This window comes from Bombina bombina, chromosome 2 (genome assembly GCF_027579735.1).
Source record: "Bombina bombina isolate aBomBom1 chromosome 2, aBomBom1.pri, whole genome shotgun sequence".
In the NCBI taxonomy this organism is placed as follows: Eukaryota; Metazoa; Chordata; class Amphibia; order Anura; family Bombinatoridae; genus Bombina; species Bombina bombina.
Window position 1 is genome coordinate 323,849,258 of NC_069500.1, and position 24,731 is coordinate 323,873,988.

At 37.4% G+C, this 24,731-nt stretch overlaps 1 protein-coding gene across 1 annotated transcript in view; it reads left to right on the forward strand.

The window, feature by feature from the left end:
* Positions 1-24,731, forward strand: part of LOC128648802 (solute carrier family 35 member E4-like) — a 33,709-nt gene continuing 8,978 nt past the window's right edge. Inside the window, exons 1-2 of the mRNA XM_053701673.1 lie at positions 1-489; positions 639-1,469. Of these exons, the coding sequence (XP_053557648.1) occupies positions 830-1,469 (640 nt within the window). The 5' untranslated portion in view covers positions 1-489; positions 639-829. The remainder of the gene's footprint in view (positions 490-638; positions 1,470-24,731) is intronic.

Here is a 24,731-nt window from a genome sequence, read left to right on the forward strand (position 1 = left end):
CACCCATTCTATGAATCACCATCATCATCAACAGCAGCAGCACAGACATTGCAGCCACTGTTTTTCCCTGTCCTGGTTAACGTTTTGTTGCTATGAAACAGTGACTAATACCAGATTATGTGTAGATTTTTGTTTTCTGAATAGCAGTAGATTTCGTTAGTATTGAATCAGCTCTCAGAGCTGAAAATACCTTCTGCATTTTCCTCTTTTACAGACAGGAGCTGTGGCTGTGATTCTGAATGCAAAGGGGAGGAGGAGTTAGATCAAGAGACATTGCTCACATCATCAGTATTAGCTCTGATATTTACAGTCTGCTCCTGAGGGTTGATTGAGAAGGGAATACATCTTACTCAAGAAGCTTGAATCTAAGAATTGCTGCAGGTCCTTCTGCCATCCTAAGAGGGCATGTGATCCTAAGAGGGCAGGTGAAGGTGAACTATAGCCGAGGCACTGATTTCCCATGAATGAGATCCATAAAAATATAATAAGGTAGGTTTCCTATCTATTCTTACTTAGTAAGTACCTCTAGTTATGTAGAATGACTTACCTTTGGTATAAATATTGTTTGATGTTTTCTTTTAAGCTAAACAGCACATGCATTATGTGACAAGCTAATGCCCATTCACTATATTTTACAGGGAAATTTATCCAAGACAAGAAATTAATAAAACAAATCCACCATCTATATATAACAAAGGGGTTTAAAGGTACCTTAAGAGAATGAATAACAAATGATACGCTGGTCATGAATTATTCAAATGCCATTGTAAACTTACATTTTCCGGGGTGAAGAAAATTTAATGGGTGCTACTTTACTATCTAAAAAGTAATGTGTTTAGCACCCAGCAGGAAAGATGAGGTTGAAATGGAACCTTCTCATGGAGCGCCTCATGCTTCTGTCATGCAACCTAAAGTTGACCAAGCACCAAGGGAGAAAGAAACCAATAAAATGTATCTTATAACTGCTGTACTTGTCTGGCTTGTAACTGGCACAACCATATCCAGCCTCAACAAATGGATATTTGCAGTATACAATTTCAGATATCCCTTGCTGCTGTCGTCTCTTCATATGCTTACTGCCATTTTAGTGGACTATCCTCTGGTCAAGTATGGATTGGTCAAGCAGAATGCTGATGAAGAATTGAAAGTGTCCTTGAATGGCCATGCTAGACTTAAAGTTTTTCTTCTGAGCTTGACCTTCTGCTCCAGCATTGCCTTTGGGAACCTGGGACTAAATTGTGTCCAGCTTTCTTTTGCACAAATGATTTACACCACAACACCCATCTTCACCCTGGTCCTATCTAAAGTGTTTCTGGGCACCAGACACCACATTCTCAAGTACACTGCCATGGTGCCAATTTGCTTGGGAGCATGTTTCAGCATTATTGGAGAGGTGGAATTTGACCAAACTGGCTGCTTCTACCTATTTGCTTCAACATTTCTCAGGGGATTGAAATCTATACAACAGAGTAAGTAATAATATATAACATCAAAGTTAATAAATTGTTATACCCTAAAATGCAGGTCACAGTAGAATTTTGATCTTCCCACTTTAGAATTTGATACAACAAAATGCACCCTGAATTAAAGATTGCTGGTAGGGCCATTATACTTTTTTATGAAGAAGCTGAATAACTTGTGGATAGGTTTCAGCATACCAACACCTCTGAGGAGAACCGCAGAGGTGTTTTTTGCTTAGGACCAGTAGTACTCTGTGGGTCCTAAGTGACACTTGTACTGTGTGTTTAACCAATTTGCAGTAAATATAATGTGGTGAAGGGTTGATGGTTTTAAAAATTACATACTCTAAAGAATTAGAGTATATCATTTTTTGACAATTAAAACTCTTTAAGTTGCCCTGAATGTCAGCATAATTGTAATAAACAATGTTTAATAATAATGCATGTGGCAAACCCATGTTTATCTTATTGTGGGTGTGTGAAGTAGGTTACTACTATTCATTAAAGGGATAGGAAAGTCAAAATTAAACGTGCATGATTCAGATAGAGCATGTCAATTTAAGACACTTTTAAATTCACTTCTATTTTCAAATGTGCTTCGTTCTCTTAGTATCCCTTGTTAAAAAATGAATACACACATATCATACACTAGTGGGAGCTGCTGCTAATTGATGCCTGCACACATTTGTCTCTTGTGATTGGCTAAATAGATATTTTCAACTTCCTGTCAGTAGTGCAATACTGTCCCTTCAGCAATGGGTAACAAGAGAATGATAAAAATTTGATAATAGAATTAAATTGGAAAGTTGTTTAAAATTGTATGTTCTATATGAATCATAAAATAAAATTTTGGGGTTTACTATCCCTTTAATAATGAATTAGCATATTTTGAAGACAAGTCTAAAGTCAGACAGGGTTGTGTGTATATGTATTTACTATATATTTAAATAAATAACAAGATTACACTAGACAAAGATACATTTTATTGGAGTAACTATAAATTTTAAAAAAGTTTTGGCTCTTCCTCAGGTCTGATGCAATACTGATCAACATAATGGAGTTTACAGATTATGGGCTAGATTAAAGTGCAGCGCTAATTTATTGCGTGCCCGAAATTGGGAAAAATTTGCCAGTTTGAGGGCTCACGATAAATAACCAGCCATTACAAGTGGCTGGTTATTGCTACTGCGAACTCGCGGTAGCAATAAGCGCTCATAAAATTAACCAGAGATCAGATCTCTGGTTAATTTTATAAATGTCCCCCAATTGGCCCTAAAATTAAGTATATGTTTATGAAAATAAAAAAAAATTAGCATATTTAATTTTATTAATAAAAACTCCACAAAGCAGTTTTATGGGGTTTAAGTTGGCAGGTTTGGGGTGTTAGAAAAAAAAAACGGTACTGAACAGTGCCTTTACATTGTGGTCTATGGGAACTGTCTGTTCCCTGTAAATATATATGTATATGCTTATATACATATATATTTATGTATTAATGTGTTAATAATATGTGTATATACAGCTGGCATTATGCCGGTAAGGTAGCACGCTATTGGCTAAGATCACCTCACTGAAAAATAGCATTCTGCCATGGGCAGCCTGATGCGCTCAGCACAGCGAACACTACAAACAAATAAAAGAACTTTCAGCATGAAGTGTTTTATACTTCATGACTGAAAGTCCCCCTTATTTGTTGCACTGGTAAATACTAGCGTCTCACAAACACTAGGATTTACCATCACTTTAAAACAAAAAGAGGAGTACCAGGAGTACTATAAACGGAATAAATGACTATATTATATAGTTGTGCCTATTAAGTTAATATAGATTCCATGAGTTAAATAAGTCTAATTGTAAGGTTTTTTTTCTCTGACTCCAAAGATAAGAGGTAAATAAGCCTAATTGTAAGTTTTTTTTCTCTGAGCCCAATGTCAGTGTCCAGAAATTAGCAGTAATGTGTACTCACCAAACACTACCTCAATCCTATGAGGTAAGGAAAAGGCTCTGGCTGGGAGAGGGGTAGCTGTAATCCCCACCGTTGTCCTTAGTCTTCAGTGTCTCCTGGAGATGGTAGTGGCACTGGGTTTTTTTTTACTGCATATCTCATTTTGCAGGAATACAAGGAAACAAAGCAGATGACATCAAATAGTGTAAAAACGTTTAATACACAATAAAGTGACAAATTAATACAAAGCGCTTACAGTGTTTAACCTCAATCCATATGAGGTAAGCAAACTGCGAGTGTTACAGATGATTTCTAGATCAATATGTTTGTTAGTGTAAAAGTCTGTCGCCAATATCAGCATCTGCCAGGAAAGGAGTCTACGGACATCACCTTTACGCGTTTTGAAATTTAAATATTACTTCATAAGAGGTATAAAGATAGAGATGAATATTTGACAATTCGTTCTAGGTAATAATGCTAACAAGATTTCAAGATAAAACAATGAAGTTAAATAAAACATTAGATAATGGTTATGTGATGCAGAATACATATTAGAGAGATACAGTATGCAAAATAATGTGTTGGAGCATGTTTTTTGTGCTAGTTTCCATTGATAACTGTTTAACACAGCACATTGGTTAAACACGGTGGGGGCTAGTTATCAAGCCGTCTACTTTTCTGGCTTCGCCGGCCCAATACGTCCGCCTAAGCTCGCCTACCTTCGCCGCCGCGGACCTTGAATACGTTCGCCTAAGTTATCAAATAAAGCTGTCAAAAAGCCGCAGGGCGATGAGCAGCGGACTGTGACAGTTATCACTCATCCGATCTCGCTGCCCTTCGGCTTTTTCCCAGCTTTATTGCTAGCCTGTCACTAAGCACTCACACTAAACTGCACTGTTCTGCCCCCTATACCGGCGCCCCCCGCAACTAAATAAAGTTACTAACCCCTAAACCGCCGCTCCTAGACCCCGCCGCAACTCTTATAAATGTATTAACCCCTAAACCGCCGCTCCTAGACCCTGCCGCAACTCTTATAAATGTATTAACCCCTAAACCGCCGCTCCCGGACACCGCTGCCACCTACATTATACCTAGTAACCCCTATCCTGCCCCCCCTATACCGTCGCCCTCTATTATAAAATTATTAACCCCTATCCTGCTGATCCCGCACCTCTCCGCAACTAAATAAATAGTTTAACCCCTAAACCGCCGCTCCATGAACCCGCCGCAACCTATAATAAATTTATTAACCCCTATCCTGCCCCCCACTACGCCGCCGCCACTGTAATAAAATGATTAACCCCTAAACCTAACCCTAACGCCCCCCTAACTTAAATATTAATTAAATAAATCTAAATAAATTAACTCTTATTAACTAAATGAATCCTATTTAAAACTAAATACTTACCTTTAAAATAAACCCTAATATAGCTACAATATAAATAATAATTATATTCTAGCTATCTTAGGATTTATTTTTATTTTACAGGTACCTTTCAATTTATTTTAACCATGTACAATAACTATTAAATAGTTATTAACTATTTAATAGCTTACCTAGCTAAAATAAAGAGAAATGTACCTGTGAAATAAATCCTAACCTAAGTTACAATTACACCTAACACTACACTATACTTTAATAAATTATTCCTATTTAAAAATAAATACTTACCTGTAAAATAAACCCTAAGATAGCTACAATGTAATTAATAATTATATTATAGCTATCTTAGGATTTATATTTATTTTACAGGTTACTTTGTATTTATTTTAGCTAGTTAGAATAGTTATTAAATAGTTATTAACTATTTAATAACTACCTAGCTAAAAGAAATACAAAATTACCTGTAAAATAAATCCTAACTTAAGTTACAATTAAACCTAATACTACACTATCATTAAATTAACTAAATAAACTACCTACAAAGAACTACAATGAAATACAATTACATTAACTAAAGTACAAAAAATAAAAAAAGCTAAGTTACAAAAAATAAAAAATTAAGTTACAAACATGTTAAAAATATTACAACAATTTTAAGCTACTTACACCTAATCTAAGCCCCCTAATAAAATAACAAACCCCCCCAAAATAAAAAAAAATCCCTACCCTATTCTAAATTACATAAATTTCAAAGCTCTTTTACCTTACCAGCCCTTAAAAGGGCCATTTGTGGGGGCATGCCCCAAAAAGTTCAGCTCTTTTGCCTGTAAAATAAAAATACAACCCCCCCCCAACATTAAAACCCACCACCCACATACCCCTAATCTAACCCAAACCCCCCTTACAAAAACCTAACACTAATCCCCTGAAGATCATCCTACCTTGAGTCGTCTTCACTCAGCCGAGCCACCGATGGAACTGAAGAGGACATCCGGAGCGGAAGAAGTTAATCCTCCAAGCGGCGCTGAAGAAATCTTCCATCCGATGAAGTCATCATCCAGGCGGTGCTGAAGAAGTCTTCGATCCGGCCGATGTCATCTTCAAAGAGGCGCTGAAGAGGTCTTCTATCCGGGCGAAGTCATCTTCCAAGCCGGGTCTTGAATCTTCCTTCCGCCGACGCGGAACCACCTTCTTCACCGACGGACTACGACGAATGACGGCTCCTTTAAGGGACGTCATCCAAGATGGCGTCCCCTCAATTCCGATTGGCTGATAGGATTCTATCAGCCAATCGGAATTAAGGTAGGAAAATCTGATTGGCTGATGGAATCAGCCAATCAGATTCAAGTTCAATCCGATTGGCTGATCCAATCAGCCAATCAGATTGAGCTCGCATTCTATTGGCTGATCGGAACAGCCAATAGAATGCGAGCTCAATCTGATTGGCTGATTCCATCAGCCAATCAGATTTTCCTACCTTAATTCCGATTGGCTGATAGAATCCTATCAGCCAATCGGAATTGAGGGGACGCCAACTTGGATGACGTCCCTTAAAGGAGCCGTCATTCGTCGTAGTCCGTCGGTGAAGAAGGTGGTTCCGCGTCGGCGGAAGGAAGATTCAAGACCCGGCTTGGAAGATGACTTCGCCCGGATAGAAGACCTCTTCAGCGCCTCTTTGAAGATGACATCGGCCGGATAGAAGACTTCTTCAGCGCCGCCTGGATGATGACTTCATCGGATGGAAGATTTCTTCAGCGCCGCTTGGAGGATTAACTTCTTCCGCTCCGGATGTCCTCTTCAGTTCCATCGGTGGCTCGGCTGAGTGAAGACGACTCAAGGTAGGATGATCTTCAGGGGATTAGTGTTAGGTTTTTGTAAGGGGGGTTTGGGTTAGATTAGGGGTATGTGGGTGGTGGGTTTTAATGTTGGGGGGGGGTTGTATTTTTATTTTACAGGCAAAAGAGCTGAACTTTTTGGGGCATGCCCCCACAAATGGCCCTTTTAAGGGCTGGTAAGGTAAAAGAGCTTTGAAATTTATGTAATTTAGAATAGGGTAGGGATTTTTTTTATTTTGGGGGGGTTTGTTATTTTATTAGGGGGCTTAGATTAGGTGTAAGTAGCTTAAAATTGTTGTAATATTTTTAACATGTTTGTAACTTAATTTTTTATTTTTTGTAACTTAGCTTTTTTTATTTTTTGTACTTTAGTTAGTTTATGTAATTGTATTTCATTGTAGTTCTTTGTAGGTAGTTTATTTAGTTAATTTAATGATAGTGTAGTATTAGGTTTAATTGTAACTTAAGTTAGGATTTATTTTACAGGTAATTTTGTATTTCTTTTAGCTAGGTAGTTATTAAATAGTTAATAACTATTTAATAACTATTCTAACTAGCTAAAATAAATACAAAGTTACCTGTAAAATAAATATAAATCCTAAGATAGCTATAATATAATTATTAATTACATTGTAGCTATCTTAGGGTTTATTTTACAGGTAAGTATTTATTTTTAAATAGGAATAATTTATTAAAGTATAGTGTAGTGTTAGGTGTAATTGTAACTTAGGTTAGGATTTATTTCACAGGTACATTTCTCTTTATTTTAGCTAGGTAAGCTATTAAATAGTTAATAACTATTTAATAGTTATTGTACATGGTTAAAATAAATTGAAAGGTACCTGTAAAATAAAAATAAATCCTAAGATAGCTAGAATATAATTATTATTTATATTGTAGCTATATTAGGGTTTATTTTATAAGTAAGTATTTAGTTTTAAATAGGATTCATTTAGTTAATAAGAGTTAATTTATTTAGATTTATTTAATTAATATTTAAGTTAGGGGGGCGTTAGGGTTAGGTTTAGGGGTTAATAATTTTATTACAGTGGCGGCGGCGTAGTGGGGGGCAGGATAGGGGTTAATACATTTATTATAGGTGGCGACGGTGTAGGGGGGGCAGATTAGGGGTTAATAAATTTATTATAGGTGGCGACGGTGTAGGGGGGGCAGGATAGGGGTTAATACATTTAATATAGGTTGCGGCGGGTTCAGGGAGCGGCGGTTTAGGGGTTAATACATTTATTATAGTTGCGGTGGGCTCAGGGAGCGGCGGTTTAGGGGTTAATATGTATAGAGTAGCTTGCGGTGGGCTCCGGGAGCGGCGGTTTAGGGGGGTAATAACTTTATTTAGTTGCGGCGGTGTAGGGGGGGTCAGATTAGTGGTGTTTAGACTCGGGGTACATGTTAGGGTGTTAGGTGTAGACAGCTCCCATAGAAATCAATGGGATGTCTGTCAGCAGCGAACTTGTACTTTCGCTATGGTCAGACTCCCATTGATTCCTATGGGATCCGCCGCCTCCAGGCTGGCGCTTTGAAAACCAGGTACGCTGGGCCGTAAAAGTGCCGAGCGTACCTGCTAGTTTTTTGATAGCTAGCAAAAGTAGTGAGAATGTGCCGCACTTGTGTGCGGAACATCTGGAGTGACGTAAGAATCGATCTGTGTCGGACTGAGTCCGGCGGATCGAAGCTGACGTCACAAAATTCTACTTTTGCCGGTCTCGAGCCTTTGATAACTAAGGCGTATCAGCCTCGCCACAAATACGCTGCGGAATACGCAGCGTATTTGAGGTTGACGGCTTGATAACTACCCCCCATAGAGTCCATCACATTGCATCTTCTGAGCAAGGCACATCAGGTGACTGGTGGCTACATACATATGTTCATATTAAAGTTACACTGACCTGCCGGGTACAACTACAGTAGCTGGTTACTAAACACCATACTATTGTTTTTCCTATTGTTCCTGCAGCTCTATTCAAAGCCCTTCTCTTATTTTAACCCCTCAAAGTTGCTGTTTAGTAAAGCTATGCATCTTCACACTTGGCACCACCATCTTGGAAAAGTATTCTTGTACCCTGTGGCAGAAGTGGTGCACATTTACAGATCAGTGACATTGTTGACAAGTCATATCATGCACTTAATTTTAGCGTGTACAATACAGAGCAGGAGCTGTATGTTTCTGTGGTGGCTGCATTTCTCTATATTATTCCTAAGGTCTTTTACATTTGTTATGTAACTTTTAAACTTAGTGCTGCATAATCTGTTGATGCTCTACAAATAACTGATAATAACAGTAATTGTTGTGTTAAAAAAAACTGCAAACATCTAACCTGTTTTCTTTTGTGTCAGCTATTCTAAAGTGATATAGCTTTCAAAAAGCCGTCAATGTAATTGATCTGTCAAAGGGCACTGCTTCTATCACAGGATAAAACTATATGTGCGTACCAAGATGGCGGCACCCAGTAGATGTGGTGCTTTACCAAATGGCTTTTGTAATGGGTAAAAATAAGGGAACAACTATAAATAGAGTTGCAAGTACAGGAGGAATATAATAGCATGGCGAGTTGCAACCATGGAACTGTAGTTATACTCAGCAGTGTCATTTCCTTTTAAATGGATTTACTGGCTTGTTCTGGAGCTGCAGTGTGTTCTCCTGAGTGAGAGTTATGCAGCACTTACCTGCATGTTAAAAGAGACAAACAAAAATAACATGCTCTAATGAATGTCATCTTATTAAAATATTGAAAAGGGACATGAAACCCAAAAACTTTCTTTCATGATTCTTCCAGAGAATACAATTTTAAACAACCTTCCAATCCATTTCTATCATCTAATTTGCTTCATTCTCTTGGTATCCTTTGTTGAAGGAGAAGCAATGCATTACTGGGAGCTAGTTAAATGGAATAGTGAGCCAATAACACGAGGCATACCTCTGCAGCTACCAATCAACAGCTTCTGAGCCTACCTAGGTATCCTTTTCAACAAAGGATACCAAAAGAACAAACCAATTTAGATAATAGAAATACATTGGAAAGTTATTTAAGATAGCATGCCCTATCTGAATCATGAAAGGTGAATTTTGACTAAACTGTCCCTTTTATACTTCAGTTAGTTGCCTTCAGATTAAATCATTAACCCCTTAGTGACCAGAGCACTTTTCCATTTTCTGTCCGTTTGGGACCAAGGCTATTTTTACATTTTTGCGGTGTTTGTGTTTAGCTGTAATTTTCTTCTTACTCATTTACTGTACCCACACATATTATATACCGTTTTTCTCGCCATTAAATGGACTTTCTAAAGATACCATTATTTTCATCATATCTTATAATTTACTATAAAAAAAATGATAAAATATGAGGAAAAATGGAAAAAAACACACTTTTTCTAACTTTGACCCCCAAAATCTGTTACATATCTAAAACCACCAAAAAACACTCATGCTAAATAGTTTCTAAATTTTGTCCTGAGTTTAGAAATACCCAATGTTTACATGTTCTTTGCTTTTTTTGCAAGTTATAGGGCCATAAATACAAGTAGCACTTTGCTATTTCCAAACCATTTTTTTCCAAAATTAGCGCTAGTTACATTAGAACACTGATATCTTTCAGGAATCCCTGAATATCCCTTGACATGTATATATTTTTTTTTAGTAGACATCCCAAAGTATTGATCTAGGCCAATTTTGGTATATTTCATACCACCATTTCACCGCCAAATGCGATCAAATACAAAAAATTGTTCACTTTTTCACAAATTTTTTCACAAACTTTTGGTTTCTCACTGAAATTATTTACAAACAACTTGTGCAATTATGGCATAAATGGTTGTAAATTCTTCTCTGGGATCCCCTTTGTTCAGAAATAGCACACATATATGGCTTTGGCGTTGCTTTTTGGTAATTAGAAGGCCGCTAAATGCCACTGCGCACCACAAGTGTATCATGCCCAGCAGTTAAGGGGTTAATTAGGGAGCTTTTAGGGAGCTTGTAGGGTTAATTTTAGCTTTAGTGTAGTGTAGTAGACAACCCCAAGTATTGATCTAGGCACATTTTGGTATATTTCATGCCACCATTTCACCGCCAAATGCGATCAAATTAAAAAAAACGTAAAATTTTTCACAATTTTAGGTTTCTCACTGAAATCATTTACAAACAGCTTGTGCAATTATGGCACAAATGGTTGTAAATGCTTGTCTGGGATCCCCTTTGTTCAGAAATAGCAGACATATATGACTTTGGCGTTGCTTTCTGGTAATTAGAAGGCCACTAAATCCTGTTGCGCCTCACACGTGTATTATGGCTAGCAGTGAAAGGGTTAATTAGGGAGTTTGTAGTGAGCTTGCAGGGTTAATTTTAGCTTTAGTGTAGAGATCAGCCTCCCATCTGACACATCCCACCCCCTGATCCCTCCCAAACAGCTCCCTTCCCTCCCCCACCCCACAATTGTCCCCGCCATCTTAAGTACTGGCAGAAAGTCTGCCAGTACTAACATAAAAGGGTTTTAAAAAAAAAATGAAATTTTTTTTAGCATATTTACATATGCTACTGTGTAGGATCCCCCCCTTAGCCCCCAACCTCCCTGATCCCCCCCAAAACCGCTCTCTAACCCTCCCCTCTGCCTTATTGGGGGCCATCTTGGGTACTGGCAGCTGTCTGCCAGTACCCAGTTTACAATAAAAAGTGCTTTTTTTTTGTTTGTTTGTTTTTCTGTAGTGTAGCTTCCCCCCCCCCACCCCCCACAGACAAACCCCCACCACCTTACTGATTGTTTAAATTTTCTATTTTTTTCTATTTTTTATTTCCACATTTTCTGCAGTGTAGCGGTTCCCACCCGCTCCCTCCCCGTGCACGCGCCCGCCCCCACCCTCCCGTGCACGCGCGCGCGCGCCCGTGCGCGCCCCCAGCCACCCCCGCCCACGATCCCGCCCCCCTTCACATCCACAGGGCCATCGATGGCCGCCACCCGCCTCCCGGTCCGGCTCCCACCCACCAACACAGGGAGCAACCGATCTCCGGTGCAGAGAGGGCCACAGAGTGGCTCTCTCTGCACCGGATGACTTACAAAGGTTATTGCAGGATGCCTCCATATCGAGGCATCACTGCAATAACCGGAAAGCAGCTGGAAGCGAGCAGGATCGCTTCCAGCTGCTTTCCACACTGAGGACGTGCAGGGTACGTTCTCAGGCATTAACTGCCTTTTTTCTGAGGACGTACCCTGCACGTCCTCAGTCGTTAAGGGGTTAATCATATTTACACATATAACACCATCTAGGAAATATCAGTATGGAACATTTTTGTAAGCAAATAATGACATTGAAAGAGCATGGGTGAATTTTGTTAGCCAGAGCGGTGGTTAGGAAGGCTGCTTTCCATGTAGACATTACATTTTACAGTGTTAAGAGTTAATTTTACCAGAAAAAAAGAATTCTGGTATGTAACGCTGTGTTAGTCAGGAGAAGTGTAACGGGCAAGAAAATGTAGCTATTGCTTCTATTTTTGGTAACAGCCTCACTTGGACAACCACCTTGGGGTCGATCCGATATAAATCGTCGCCCGCAAAAGCCGGCGACGCCAATATTTGCGCGGATTTGGTATCACATATACGGCGTAACCTAGAAGTTACGCCCGTATATTTCTGCCGTCGCCCGCAGTTTTTTGGGCCATAGGCAGGTATACCAAACCCGCGCAGTTTGGTATCCAATATGCAGCGTAAGGACTTACGTGGCGAAAATGGAGAAAACTTACTCCATTTTCACCTCGCCACAAAAAGCAGCCGTAAGAAGCCTTACGCTGACTATTGGAGCCCCGTAACTCCCTAAACTAACTAGAAAATAAACCTAACACCTAACGCATGCGCAATGTCTATCTCCCTGTCAACCGCGATCTGCTAAAATAAACCTAACACCTAACGCATGCGCAATGTCTATCTCCCTGTCAACCGCGATCCCCCCCCCCCCCCCGAAATCCCTAATAAAGTTATTACCCCCTAAACCGCCGCTCCCGGACCCCGCCGCCATCTACATAAACTAACCCCCTACTGTGAGCCTCTAAAACCGCCGCCATCTACATTATCTATCCCCTAATCTGACCCCTTACACCGCCGCCACCTATATAAAAATTATTAACCCCTAATGTAAGCCCCTTACACCGCCGCCATCTCTATTAAAATGATTAACCCCTAATTTAATCTACCTACCCTGCCGCCAGCTATATTATCTATATTAACCCTAAGTATATTATAGTTAATATAGGTATTACATTATATATATTAACTATATTAACCCTAATTATATTAGGGTTAATATAGTTAATATAGTTACTATAGTATTTATATTAACTATATTAACTCTATCTAACCCTAACACCCCTAACTAAATTTATATTAAATTAATCTAATTCATTTATAAACTAAAATATTCCTATTTAAATCTAAATACTTACCTATAAAATAAACCCTAAGATAGCTACAATATAATTAATAATTACATTGTAGCTATGTTAGGGTTAATATTTATTTTACAGGTAAATTGTTAATTATTTTAACTAGGTATAATAGATATTAAATAGTTATTAACTATTTAATATCTACCTAGTTAAAATAATTACCCAATTACCTGTAAAATAAATCCTAACCTAAGTTACAAATACACCTACACTATCAATAAATTTAATAAACTACAAACATCTATCTAAAAATACAATTAAATTAACTAAACTAAATTACAAAAAAAACAAACACTAAATTACAAAAAATAAAAAAAAGATTACAAGATATTTAAGCTAATTACACCTATTCTAAGCCCCCTAATAAAATAATAAACCCCCAAAATAAAAAAAAATCCCTGCCCTATTCTAAATTCAACAAATTTCAAAGCTCTTTACCTTACCAGCCCTTAAAAGGGCCTTTTGTGGGGGCATGCCCCAAAGAATTCAGCTCTTTTGCATACAACAAATACAATACCCCCCCCCCATTACAACCCACCACCCACATACCCCTATTCTAAACCCACCCAAACCCCCCTTAAAAAAGCCTAACACTACCCCCCTGAAGATCTCCCTACCTTGTCTTCACCACACCGGGCCGAACTCCTGATCCGATCCGGGCGATGTCTTCCTCCAAGCGGCAAAGAAGAATTCTTCCTCCGGCGATGTCATCCTCCAAGCGGCAAAGAAGAATTCTTCCTCCGGCGACGTCTTCCTCCAAGCGGCAGCAAAGTCTTCATTCTTCCGGCGGCATCTTCAATCTTCTTTCTTCGCTCCGCCGCCGCGGAGCATCCATCCCGGCCGACTGCTGAACTTGGAATGAGGTACCTTTAAATGACGTCATCCAAGATGGCGTCCGCCGAATTCCGATTGGCTGATAGGATTCTATCAGCCAATCGGAATTAAGTTAAAAAAATCTGATTGGCTGATTGAATCAGCCAATCAGATTCAAGTTCAATCCGATTGGCTGATCCAATCAGCCAATCAGATTGAGCTCGCATTCTATTGGCTGATCGGAACAGCCAATAGAATGCGAGCTCAATCTGATTGGCTGATTGGAATTCGGTAAAACCATTTCACTCCATGATTGACCAGGTTATACTGTATATCTTGTCTGTTTCCCCAAGCAGGCTGTTATTCAAACATTGAGCGTGTGGGTGGTAATTTAAGAACAATTTCAAATGGACTATTTTTACAATATGAATGTTTTCATTATTTTTTGTGTGTCAGCCAACTATCTCCACTAAATTGGAGCCAAAAACAGCAATCAGTATCCACAGAGGGATAACAAACCTCAGTTGATACAGAACATCCTTAATGGAAGTATTTGTTTGCACCACTTATTAAAGGAACATTAAATTGTTTCTAGTCACTGTTTCTAGTCACAGTGCTATTCTTTTTTCCCTTATGCCTTGAGCTATCTTTAGAGCTGTTCTCTTATCAGAACCATTTACAGGTTCCAGTTGGTGAAGTTTTTTTTACTGGACGCCACCATATTGGAACTTAGGTATTCTCACACTATGTGACAGAAGTGGTGAACATTCATAGATCAGTTATGTCGGCTGTTTCCTCGCAGCTGTACTGTGCGTTTTGGGTTAGCACACACTATACATTGCAGGACATTTACATTTATGCAGTTTGTATACACAGTTTAAAAAGTACCCAACATATATAAAATACCACATGAATAATGTAAAACAATGCAGCCACTGCAAAAATGTAATGCTGCAGCTCTTTATCATGCACATTAACAAACAATACAGCTGTCAAAAAGCCGCCAATGTCACTGATCTGCGAATGTGCAACACTTCTGTCAGGAATACCTAAGCATCAAGATGGAGGCAGCCAGTATGAAAGTGTTGACCAGAAAGTGTTTAAAGGGACAGTATACACTCATTTTCATATAACTGCATGTAATAGACACTACTATAAAGAATAAGATGCACAGATACTGATATAAAAATCCAGTATAAAATTGTTTAAAAACTTACTTAGAAGCTGTCAGTTTGGCTCTGTTGAAAAGGTAGCTGGAAAGCCCACTGCAAGTGGCAAATAAGACACTCCCCCCTCCCCCTTCTTTTGCATATGAAAAGACCCTTTACACAAACAGGAGCAAGCTGGAGAAGGTAGCTGACAGTATTCACATAAAACTTTGGGGCTTGGTTAGGAGTCTGAAAATCAGAGCAATGTTATTTAAAAATAAGCAAAATTATACATTTATTTAAAAAAAACATAATTTATGTAAGAACTTACCTGATAAATTCATTTCTTTCATATTAGCAAGAGTCCATGAGCTAGTGACGTATGGGATATACATTCCTACCAGGAGGGGCAAAGTTTCCCAAACCTCAAAATGCCTATAAATACACCCCTCACCACACCCACAAATCAGTTTAACGTATAGCCAAGAAGTGGGGTGATAAGAAAAAAGTGCGAAAGCATAAAAAATAAGGAATTGGAATAATTGTGCTTTATACAAAAAAATCATAACCACCACAAAAAAAGGGTGGGCCTCATGGACTCTTGCTAATATGAAAGAAATGAATTTATCAGGTAAGTTCTTACATAAATTATGTTTTCTTTCATGTAATTAGCAAGAGTCCATGAGCTAGTGACGTATGGGATAATGACTACCCAAGATGTGGATCTTCCACGCAAGAGTCACTAGAGAGGGAGGGATAAAATAAAGACAGCCAATGCCGCTGAAAAAAATCCACACCCAAAATAAAGTTTAAATCTTATAATGAAAAAAACTGAAATTATAAGCAGAAGAATCAAACTGAAACAGCTGCCTGAAGTACTTTTCTACCAAAAACTGCTTCAGAAGAAGAAAACACATAAAAATGGTAGAATTTTGTAAAAGTATGCAAAGAAGACCAAGTGGCTGCTTTGCAAATCTGATCAACTGAAGCTTCATTCCTATACGCCCAGGAAGTAGAATCTGACCTAGTAGAATGAGCTGTAATCCTTTGAGGCAGAGTTTTACCCGACTCGACATAGGCATGATGAAACAAAGATTTTAACCAAGATGCCAAAGAAATGGCAGAAGCCTTCTGACCTTTCCTAGAACCGGAAAAGATAACAAATAGACTAGAAGTCTTTCGGAAATCCTTAGTAGCTTCAACATAATATTTCAAAGCTCTAACTACATCCAAAGAATGCAACGACTTTTCCTTAGAATTCTTAGGATTAGGACACAATGAAGGAACCACAATTTCTCTACTAATGTTGTTAGAATTCACAACCTTAGGTAAAAATTTAAAAGAAGTTCGCAACACCGCCTTATCCTGATGAAAAATCAGAAAAGGAGACTCACAAGAAAGAGCAGATAATTCAGAAACTCTTCTAGCAGAAGAGATGGCCAAAAGAAACAAAACTTTCCAAGAAAGTAATTTAATGTCCAGCGAATGCATAGGTTCAAACGGAGGAGCTTGAAGAGCCCCCAGAACCAAATTCAAACTCCAAGGAGGAGAAATTGACTTAATAACAGGTTTTATACGAGCCAAAGCTTGTACAAAACAATGAATATCAGGAAGACTAGCAATCTTTCTGTGAAAAAGAACAGAAAGAGCAGAGATTTGACCTTTCAAGGAACTTGCAGACAAACCTTATCCAAACCATCCTGAAGAAACTGTAAAATTCTAGGAATTCTAAAAGAATGCCAAGAAAAAATGATGAGAAAAACACCAAGAAATGTAAATCTTCCAGACTCGATAATATATCTTCCTAGATACAGTTTTACGAGCCTGTAACATAGTATTAATCACAGAGTCAGAGAAACCTCTATGACTGAGAATCAAGCGTTCAATCTCCATACCTTCAAATTTAAGGATTTGAGAAACCTGATGGAAAAAAGGACCCTGCGATAAAAGGTCTGGTCTTAACGGAAGAGTCCACGGTTGGCAAGTGGCCATCCGGACAAGATCCGCATACCAAAACCTGAGAGGCCATGCTGGAGCCACCAGCAGAATAAACAAACGCTCCTTTAGAATCTTGGAAAAAGAACTAGAGGCGGAAAGATATAAGCAGGATGATACTTCCAAGGAAGTGACAATGCATCCACTGCTTCCGCCTGAGGATCCCTGGATCTGGACAGATACCTGGGAAGCTTCTTGTTTAGATGAGAAGCCATCAGATCTATTTGAACAATCTGAAGAAATACCTCTGGGTGAAGAAACCATTCGCCCGGATGTAGCGTTTGGCGACTGAGATAATCCGCTTCCCAATTGTCTATACCTGGGATATGAACCGCAGAAATTAGACAGGAGCTGGATTCCGCCCATACAAGTATTCAAGAGATTTCTTTCATAGTCAGAGGACTGTGAGTTCCTCCTTGATGATTGACATATGCCACGGTTGTGACATTGTCCGTCTGGAAACAAATGAACGACTCTCTCTTTAGAAGAGGCCACGACTGAAGAGCTCTGAAAATTGCACGGAGTTCCAAAATGTTGATTGGTAATCTCGCCTCCTGAGATTCCCAAACCCCTTGTGCTGTCAGAAACCCCCATACAGCTCCCCAACCTGTCAGACTTGCATCTGTTGAGATCACAGTCTAGGTTGGAAGAACAAAAGAAGCCCCCTGAACTAAACGATGGTGGTCTGTCCACCACGTCAGAGAGTGTTGAACAATCGGTTTTAAAGATATTGAGATATCTTTGTATAATCCCTGCACCACTGGTTCAGCATACAGAGCTGAAGAGGTCGCATGTGAAAACGAGCAAAGGGGATCGCGTCCAATGCAGCTGTCATAAGACCTAGAATTTCCATGCATAAGGCTACCGAAGGGAAAGATTGAGACTAAAGGTTTCGACAAGCTGAAACCAATTTCAGACGCCTCTTGTCCGTCAGAGACAGAATCAAGGACACTGAATCTATCAAGAAACCTAAAAAGGTTACCCTTGTCTGAGGAATCAAACAAACTTTTTGGTAAATTGATCCTCCAACCATGTTCTTGAAGAAACAACACTTATAAAAGACTGGAAAGGTTCTTTCTAGTGAAAATGAGCAAAGGGAATTGAATCCAATGCTGTGGCCATAAGACCTAAAACTTCTATGCATATATAGCAACTGAAGGAAATAATAGAGACTAAAGGAACCGATAGACGGAACCCAATAAAATTATCCCTTGTCTGATAGAGACAAGGACAGTGACACAAACTATCTGGAAACCTAAAAAAGGTGACCCTTGTGTGAGGAATCAAGAGCTTTTGAAAAAAAGGTCCTCTAACTATGTCCTGAAGAGCAAGTAAATCATATGAGATTCCGCATCCTCAGAAAATAATCTGAATGAAAACAGAAAAATGAAAATATGCATTTATTGTATCTAATGAAAACAAATAATGCTATCAATGACCATAAAAAGGCAAAATAGTTTGAATAAACCTCCAAAACCCGGTTCCTCAAAAGGAACTGGAAGAAATACCCCAGAAGATTCCAGGTCTGAGCACCGCTTGAACCCCATGGGTGCCCAGCCATGCTTCAACAGTACCCAAAATATATAGGACAGAAACACAGTTAAAGAAAGTGTTAGCCTTACTGGAATAAAATCAAAGAAATTTGGACAAAATAAATTTCAAAGAAGCCTTAACCTGCCCCTTACCAGCCAAGCTGGAATACGGCACGTACATCGCAATATTAGGGAGCTGATTTCAAACTCCAATTATAGACATGTTACTTGGGAAAGAACTCAGGAATTCGTTCCTTAATAAGAACAACGAAACCAGTATAAGCTTAAAGTTTTAGTCTTAGAACTCAATCTTGAAGCCCAGAGTAACAGTTAAGAATTGAATCCAATTATAAAACAAATAATTGATTATCTTAGAACAAAAGAAATATGGATTTTTTTATTTTTATTTTTTTTTTATTTATTTTTTTAAAAATCACAAAATTCTTCTAGCTAAAAAAGCTAAAGACATAGAATAACCCTCATTTGCGAAAATATTCAATAAAATGAAGACACAAATGAAATTATTAGCATGATAGTCCAGTTTAAAGGACCAGCGAATACAGTGGACTTGCATAATCAATAAATGCAAAACAACAAGACAAATGCAACAGCACCTAGTCTAGTAAATGTTGTCCCTTTAATAATGCTAAAATAAATCATAATCTGATACTTGATCTTAAAGTAAACAGAGAAAATGAAGCAATTGCAATATCCAAATAAATCACAGGACCAAGAAAAGTACCTGAAACTAAATAATTTTCCATAAATAAGATACAACTATCTAAAGGAAAATAAATACTATTTTGCTATAGAAACAATAGCATAAATTAGTAGAATTAGAGATAGCCCCAATAAATTGGGGCTAAAGAATATAGTTTGCTGGCAAAGAATATAGTTTAAAACCTTTGAAGAGGAAATAAAAGAAAATTCTCAGCCTATTCCATTCCCTAGTATGGGGAATTGGAAAGAAAACCTCTGAAAACACAGAAGAAATAAATAGGCAGAAATAATGTCAGCTAGTCTTAAAGAACTAGTTACCTTAATATCCAAAATAATCAACACCTTTTCAACAAAGAACAAATGTACTTTAATAATAGAAAAATAATAAAAAAGTAGATTTGTTAGTGTCAATATCTGATGAAGAAAATTTCTGAAAGAGAAAAAAACATCATCAGAGAAGGATAAATCAGTATGTTGTTGGTCATTTGAAACTTCAATAATTAAAAAAGAAGTGAAAAAGACCTAAAAATTTTATTAGAAGGCACGAAGTCAGACAAAGCCTTTAAAATAGAATCAGAAAAATATTTCTTATAAATCTTCTAAATATTTGTTGTAAGGAAGGAAATATATAAAGCATAAATACTAATGCATTCCGCATGTAAAAGTATAACATAATAACTTATTACAAACCATAGCTAAAGATAAACATTTATAACATTTAAAATAAATGAACTTAGCTTTGGTAGAACTGAAACTCAGTCAAGCGTTTTTCCAGAAGTGGCTTCTGATTCAGAGTCAATCTGAGACATCTTGCAATATGTAATAGAAAAAACAACATATAAAGCAAAATTGATCAAATTCCTTAAATGACAGTTTCAGGAATGGGAAAAAAATGCCAATGAACAAGCTTCTAGCAACCAGAAGCAATAAATAATGAGACTTAAATATTGTGGAGACAACAATGACGCTCGAATTTTTTAGCGCCAAAAAAGCCACCCACATTATTTGGCGCCTAAATGCTTTTGGCGCCAAAAATGGCGCCACATCCGGTAACGCTGACATTTTTTGACGCAAAAACGTCAAAAAAATGACGCAACTTCCGGCGACACGTATGACGCCGGAAATGACAAGAAAATTTTTGCGCCAAGAAAGTCCGCGCCAAGAATGACGCAATAAAATGAAGCATTTTCAGCCCCCGCGAGCCTAACAGCCCACAGGAAAAAAAGTCAAATTTTAAGGTAAGAAAAAATTGAATTATTCATATGCATTATCCCAAATATGAAACTGACTGTCTGAAAATAAGGAACGTTGAACATCCTGAATCAAGGCAAATAAATGTTTAAACACATATATTTAGAACTTTATATAAAAGTGCCCAACCATAGCTTAGAGTGTCACAGAAAATAAGACTTACTTACCCCAGGACACTCATCTACATGTAGTAGAAAGCCAAACCAGTACTGAAACGAGAATCAGTAGAGGTAATGGTATATATAAGAGTATATCGTCGATCTAAAAAGGGAGGTAAGAGATGAATCTCTACGACCGATAACAGAGAACCTATGAAATAGACCCCGTAGAAGGAGATCACTGAATTCAAATAGGCAATACTCTCTTCACATCCCTCTGACATTCACTGCACACTGAGAGGAAAACCGGGCTCCAACCTGCTGCGGAGCGCATATCAACATAGAATCTAGCACAAACTTACTTCACCACCTCCACAGGAGGCAAAGTTTGTAAAACTGATTGGTGGGTGTGGTGAGGGGTGTATTTATAGGCATTTTGAGGTTTGGGAAACTTTGCCCCTCCTGGTAGGAATGTATATCCCATACGTCACTAGCTCATGGACTCTTGCTAATTACATGAAAGAAAAAAACTTTATGGGCTATATAAATAGATCATCTACAAAACATTTATGCAAAGAAAAAATGAGTGTATAATGTCCCTTTAAATAAGACAACAGCGTTGAAAGGAGCAGCTGGAACAGGAGAAAAAAACAGTAGCATGGTGAGTAATAATTATAGTTGTGCCCAGCAGTTTAATGTCCCTTTTATGAGCCACAGCTATTAGGGATGGGTGAATGTGTAAATTTCCGAATTCGAATGTTAGAACGAATGTAATTACTGAAATTCGAATTACAAATCCGAATGTTGATACGAACGAATATTCTTAAAATTTTATAATCGAATGCTATTTACAGTTTTCGAATGTCACTTTTGAATTTGAATGTTTATAATTAGATCGATTGTCCACATTCGAAATTTCGAATTTAACATTCTATTTAACAAATACTATTCAGAAGTTCAATAGTTCATGTGGTAGGGAATCTAGAAAATTGATACATAATAGATACAAATATATCAATTTGAATGTTTCTATTTCGATTGAATATTGCATCATTTGAATATTACATTTAAAGAAAGCATTAGAAATACTATTACAAACATATAAATTTGAATTTTTCGAATTTGAATATTGCATAATTCGAATATTACATTTAAATAAAGCATTATTAGAAATGCTATTACAAATATATAAGTTCGAATTTTTCGAATTCGAATATTGCATAATTCGAATATTACATTTAAAGAAACCATTAGAACTACTATTACAAATATATAAGTTCGAATTTTTCTAAACGAATATTTTTGAATGTAATCATAAAATTTGAAACTGAACATTCGAAAATGGAATGTTAGAATGTTATGTAAACATTCAAAATTCAATTTGATCGAATGTGTTAAAATTCGTTTAATTTTTCAATGTTGCTAAACATTCGCCCATCCCTAATAGCTATACCGGTAGTTGCAACTGAGGGTCTATATGAGGCTTTTATATTCTATTTTACCCCCCAGAGGTTTATTCTTCACTTTTCCTGTCTGTTAGTTCCTTAAATCCTCATTCTTGAGGAATGATGGTTTGTGGCAATATTAAAATAGTCCAGTAAACTACTGACAGTCCCCATACTTCCATCAGAATCTCGTGGTCTGGTCTGTATTCATTTGTGAAAATTTAATTTAAAAAAAAGTATACTCTATCTGAAACATGAAGGAAATATTTGGGGTTTCATATTCCTTTATAAGGAGGCAAATCCCAATCATACTCATACAGGTGCTAGTTATAAACTAGCGTAAACACAAACATATTAAATTGCTGCCATTTCATACACATCATAGCTAGAGTTGCCTCCCAGCCAGCATTTTACTGGCATGGACAGTATTTTTAAGCTTCAGGCCAATATATAAAATAAAGAATAAATATAGAAATAAAGGTCATATCATTGTGAAACTTATTCTAAGTGCGCTGGAATCTAATTACGAACAAACAATAATTTAAAATCAGTCCTAGAAGCTTTAGTTTCTGAGTTATGTTGTATAATTATTTATGCTAATGATAGTGGCCAGTATTTTTTTCCAAGAGAGGTGGCATCCCTAATCATAGCACATTTTTACTTACAATGTCTATTTAAAGAGACATTTTACTGATGTAAAAAAAGAAGATATTTTACCTCAAAAAAAATTTCAGCAGAGTGCTCTGTGATCTTTTTATGTTTCTCTACAGTGCTGTGTTCACACTTTGCTTTACTGTGATCTCATATGATTTCACCATAATCTTGTAAGATTTTATATTAAACGTCCATAAAAGGACAGTCAACTCCAAATGTTTTATTGTTTTAAAAGATAGATAATCCCTTTATCACCCATTACCCAGTTTTGCACAGCCAACATGGTTATATTAATACACTTTTTACCTCTGTGATTATCTTATATCTAAGCCTCTTTTGACAGCCCCTGATCACATGACTATTTATTATCTATTCACTTGCATTTTAGTCAATTAGTGCTGTGTTGTGCACAACTCGGGGAGTGAGCACAATGTTATCTATATGGCTCACAACTAGCACTCTCCTGTTGTGATAAGAGGTTGTCTGTAATGGCTTAGAAGCAGGCAGCAATTTAGAGGTTTAAATGTTATAAAGTATATTAATATAACAATGTTGGTTGTGCAAAGCTGGGGAATGGGTAGTAAAGGTGCTATCTATCTTTTTTAACAATAACAATTTTGGTGTTGACTGTCCCTTTAAACTGAGGATGAAAATAAATGACGCATATGCCAGATGCACACTCCTTTGCAAGTCCTGGGACCACCATCCTGATTGGATTTTAAAGTCTTTTTACAGTGGTATGTGGCTACTGAGGAAATTTTGAGGTAAAATATCTTCCTTTTTTACATAGAGATGTTCATGTGATTTAAGATTTGGGTATCATGTCCCTATATGTTTTAATTTAAAAAAATCATAAAGCCATTAAGGGAATGATGAAAAATGTATCAGCTTTAATAGTAAACTACCAGAGCAATCTAGACAAGATACTGTTTCAGCCTCTGCTTTATGGTGTCTCCGGTGTTACTGTTTTTTTGCAGAGTGATAGTACAGCAACATTTACCAAGCCTGATACAACACACCATTTTTCAACAGTGTATTTGGCAATATATTAATTTGATTTTTGTGTATGTGTTTTTTCAGTTTTGATAAATAATTACAAATGAAGACTGCTTGACACTTCTGGAAGGGCTCACAGAATTTAAGACCTTGATCTGTGATAAACTATTGTGATATTACTATTTTGTCCTTGCTGTTCTGTCTCATCTAAGTTTCCAACCCATCAGATTGATACACTCATGTTTGCATTTGTCTTGACTATTAAGATTTAAGTATTTGTTGACCTCAGTTTGTGATTTGTCCTTTTTGTTAAAAACAAATCCTTAAAAATAACCTGTGCATGCTCTTGCCTGGCAGCTGTTAACTCCATTGTGTGTGTTTACCAAATGTTTTACATGTCAGTGAGCCATCCCTGGGTATGTTCACATCCTAGCTCCTATAACTCACCCTTGTGCCCATTACTGTTCTAATAACTGCTAAAAGCTTGTGACCATTGACATTTTATTACAAAATGAAGACAAAGCATTATATCCTATGAAAAACAATAGTATTAACAGATAAATGCACTTACCGACTTATTAGCTGACAGAAAATTCTGCAAATGGGTCAAAGGAGTAACTCCAGTTTTCTGAGGGACAGAAACCGATTACAATACATATTACAAGTGTTAAAATATGTAGTTTTACATCTAATAAATGCTGTATTCATTCACCTGGTGCATTCATGCTTTTACACTGATGCTAATTGGTAGGTATGCACTGTGCTCAACTTACAGAGAAGACCTACCAGCTTGTGTGCCATTTAGCTTATTATAATAATACTATTTTTTTATCGTGCTGTTGCTTGAACAGAACTATGTGTTTAACCCTTACAAAGGAGTTAAACACATGGTTAAAGTCAGCTGTGGATAGACAGTGCACCACCGTTGTTGAGCTAAACATGGCCACTGAGGCCTAGTCACCAATACCCAGCTGTTTTAAGCTCTGGATTTTGAGACTTTTTTTCCTTTA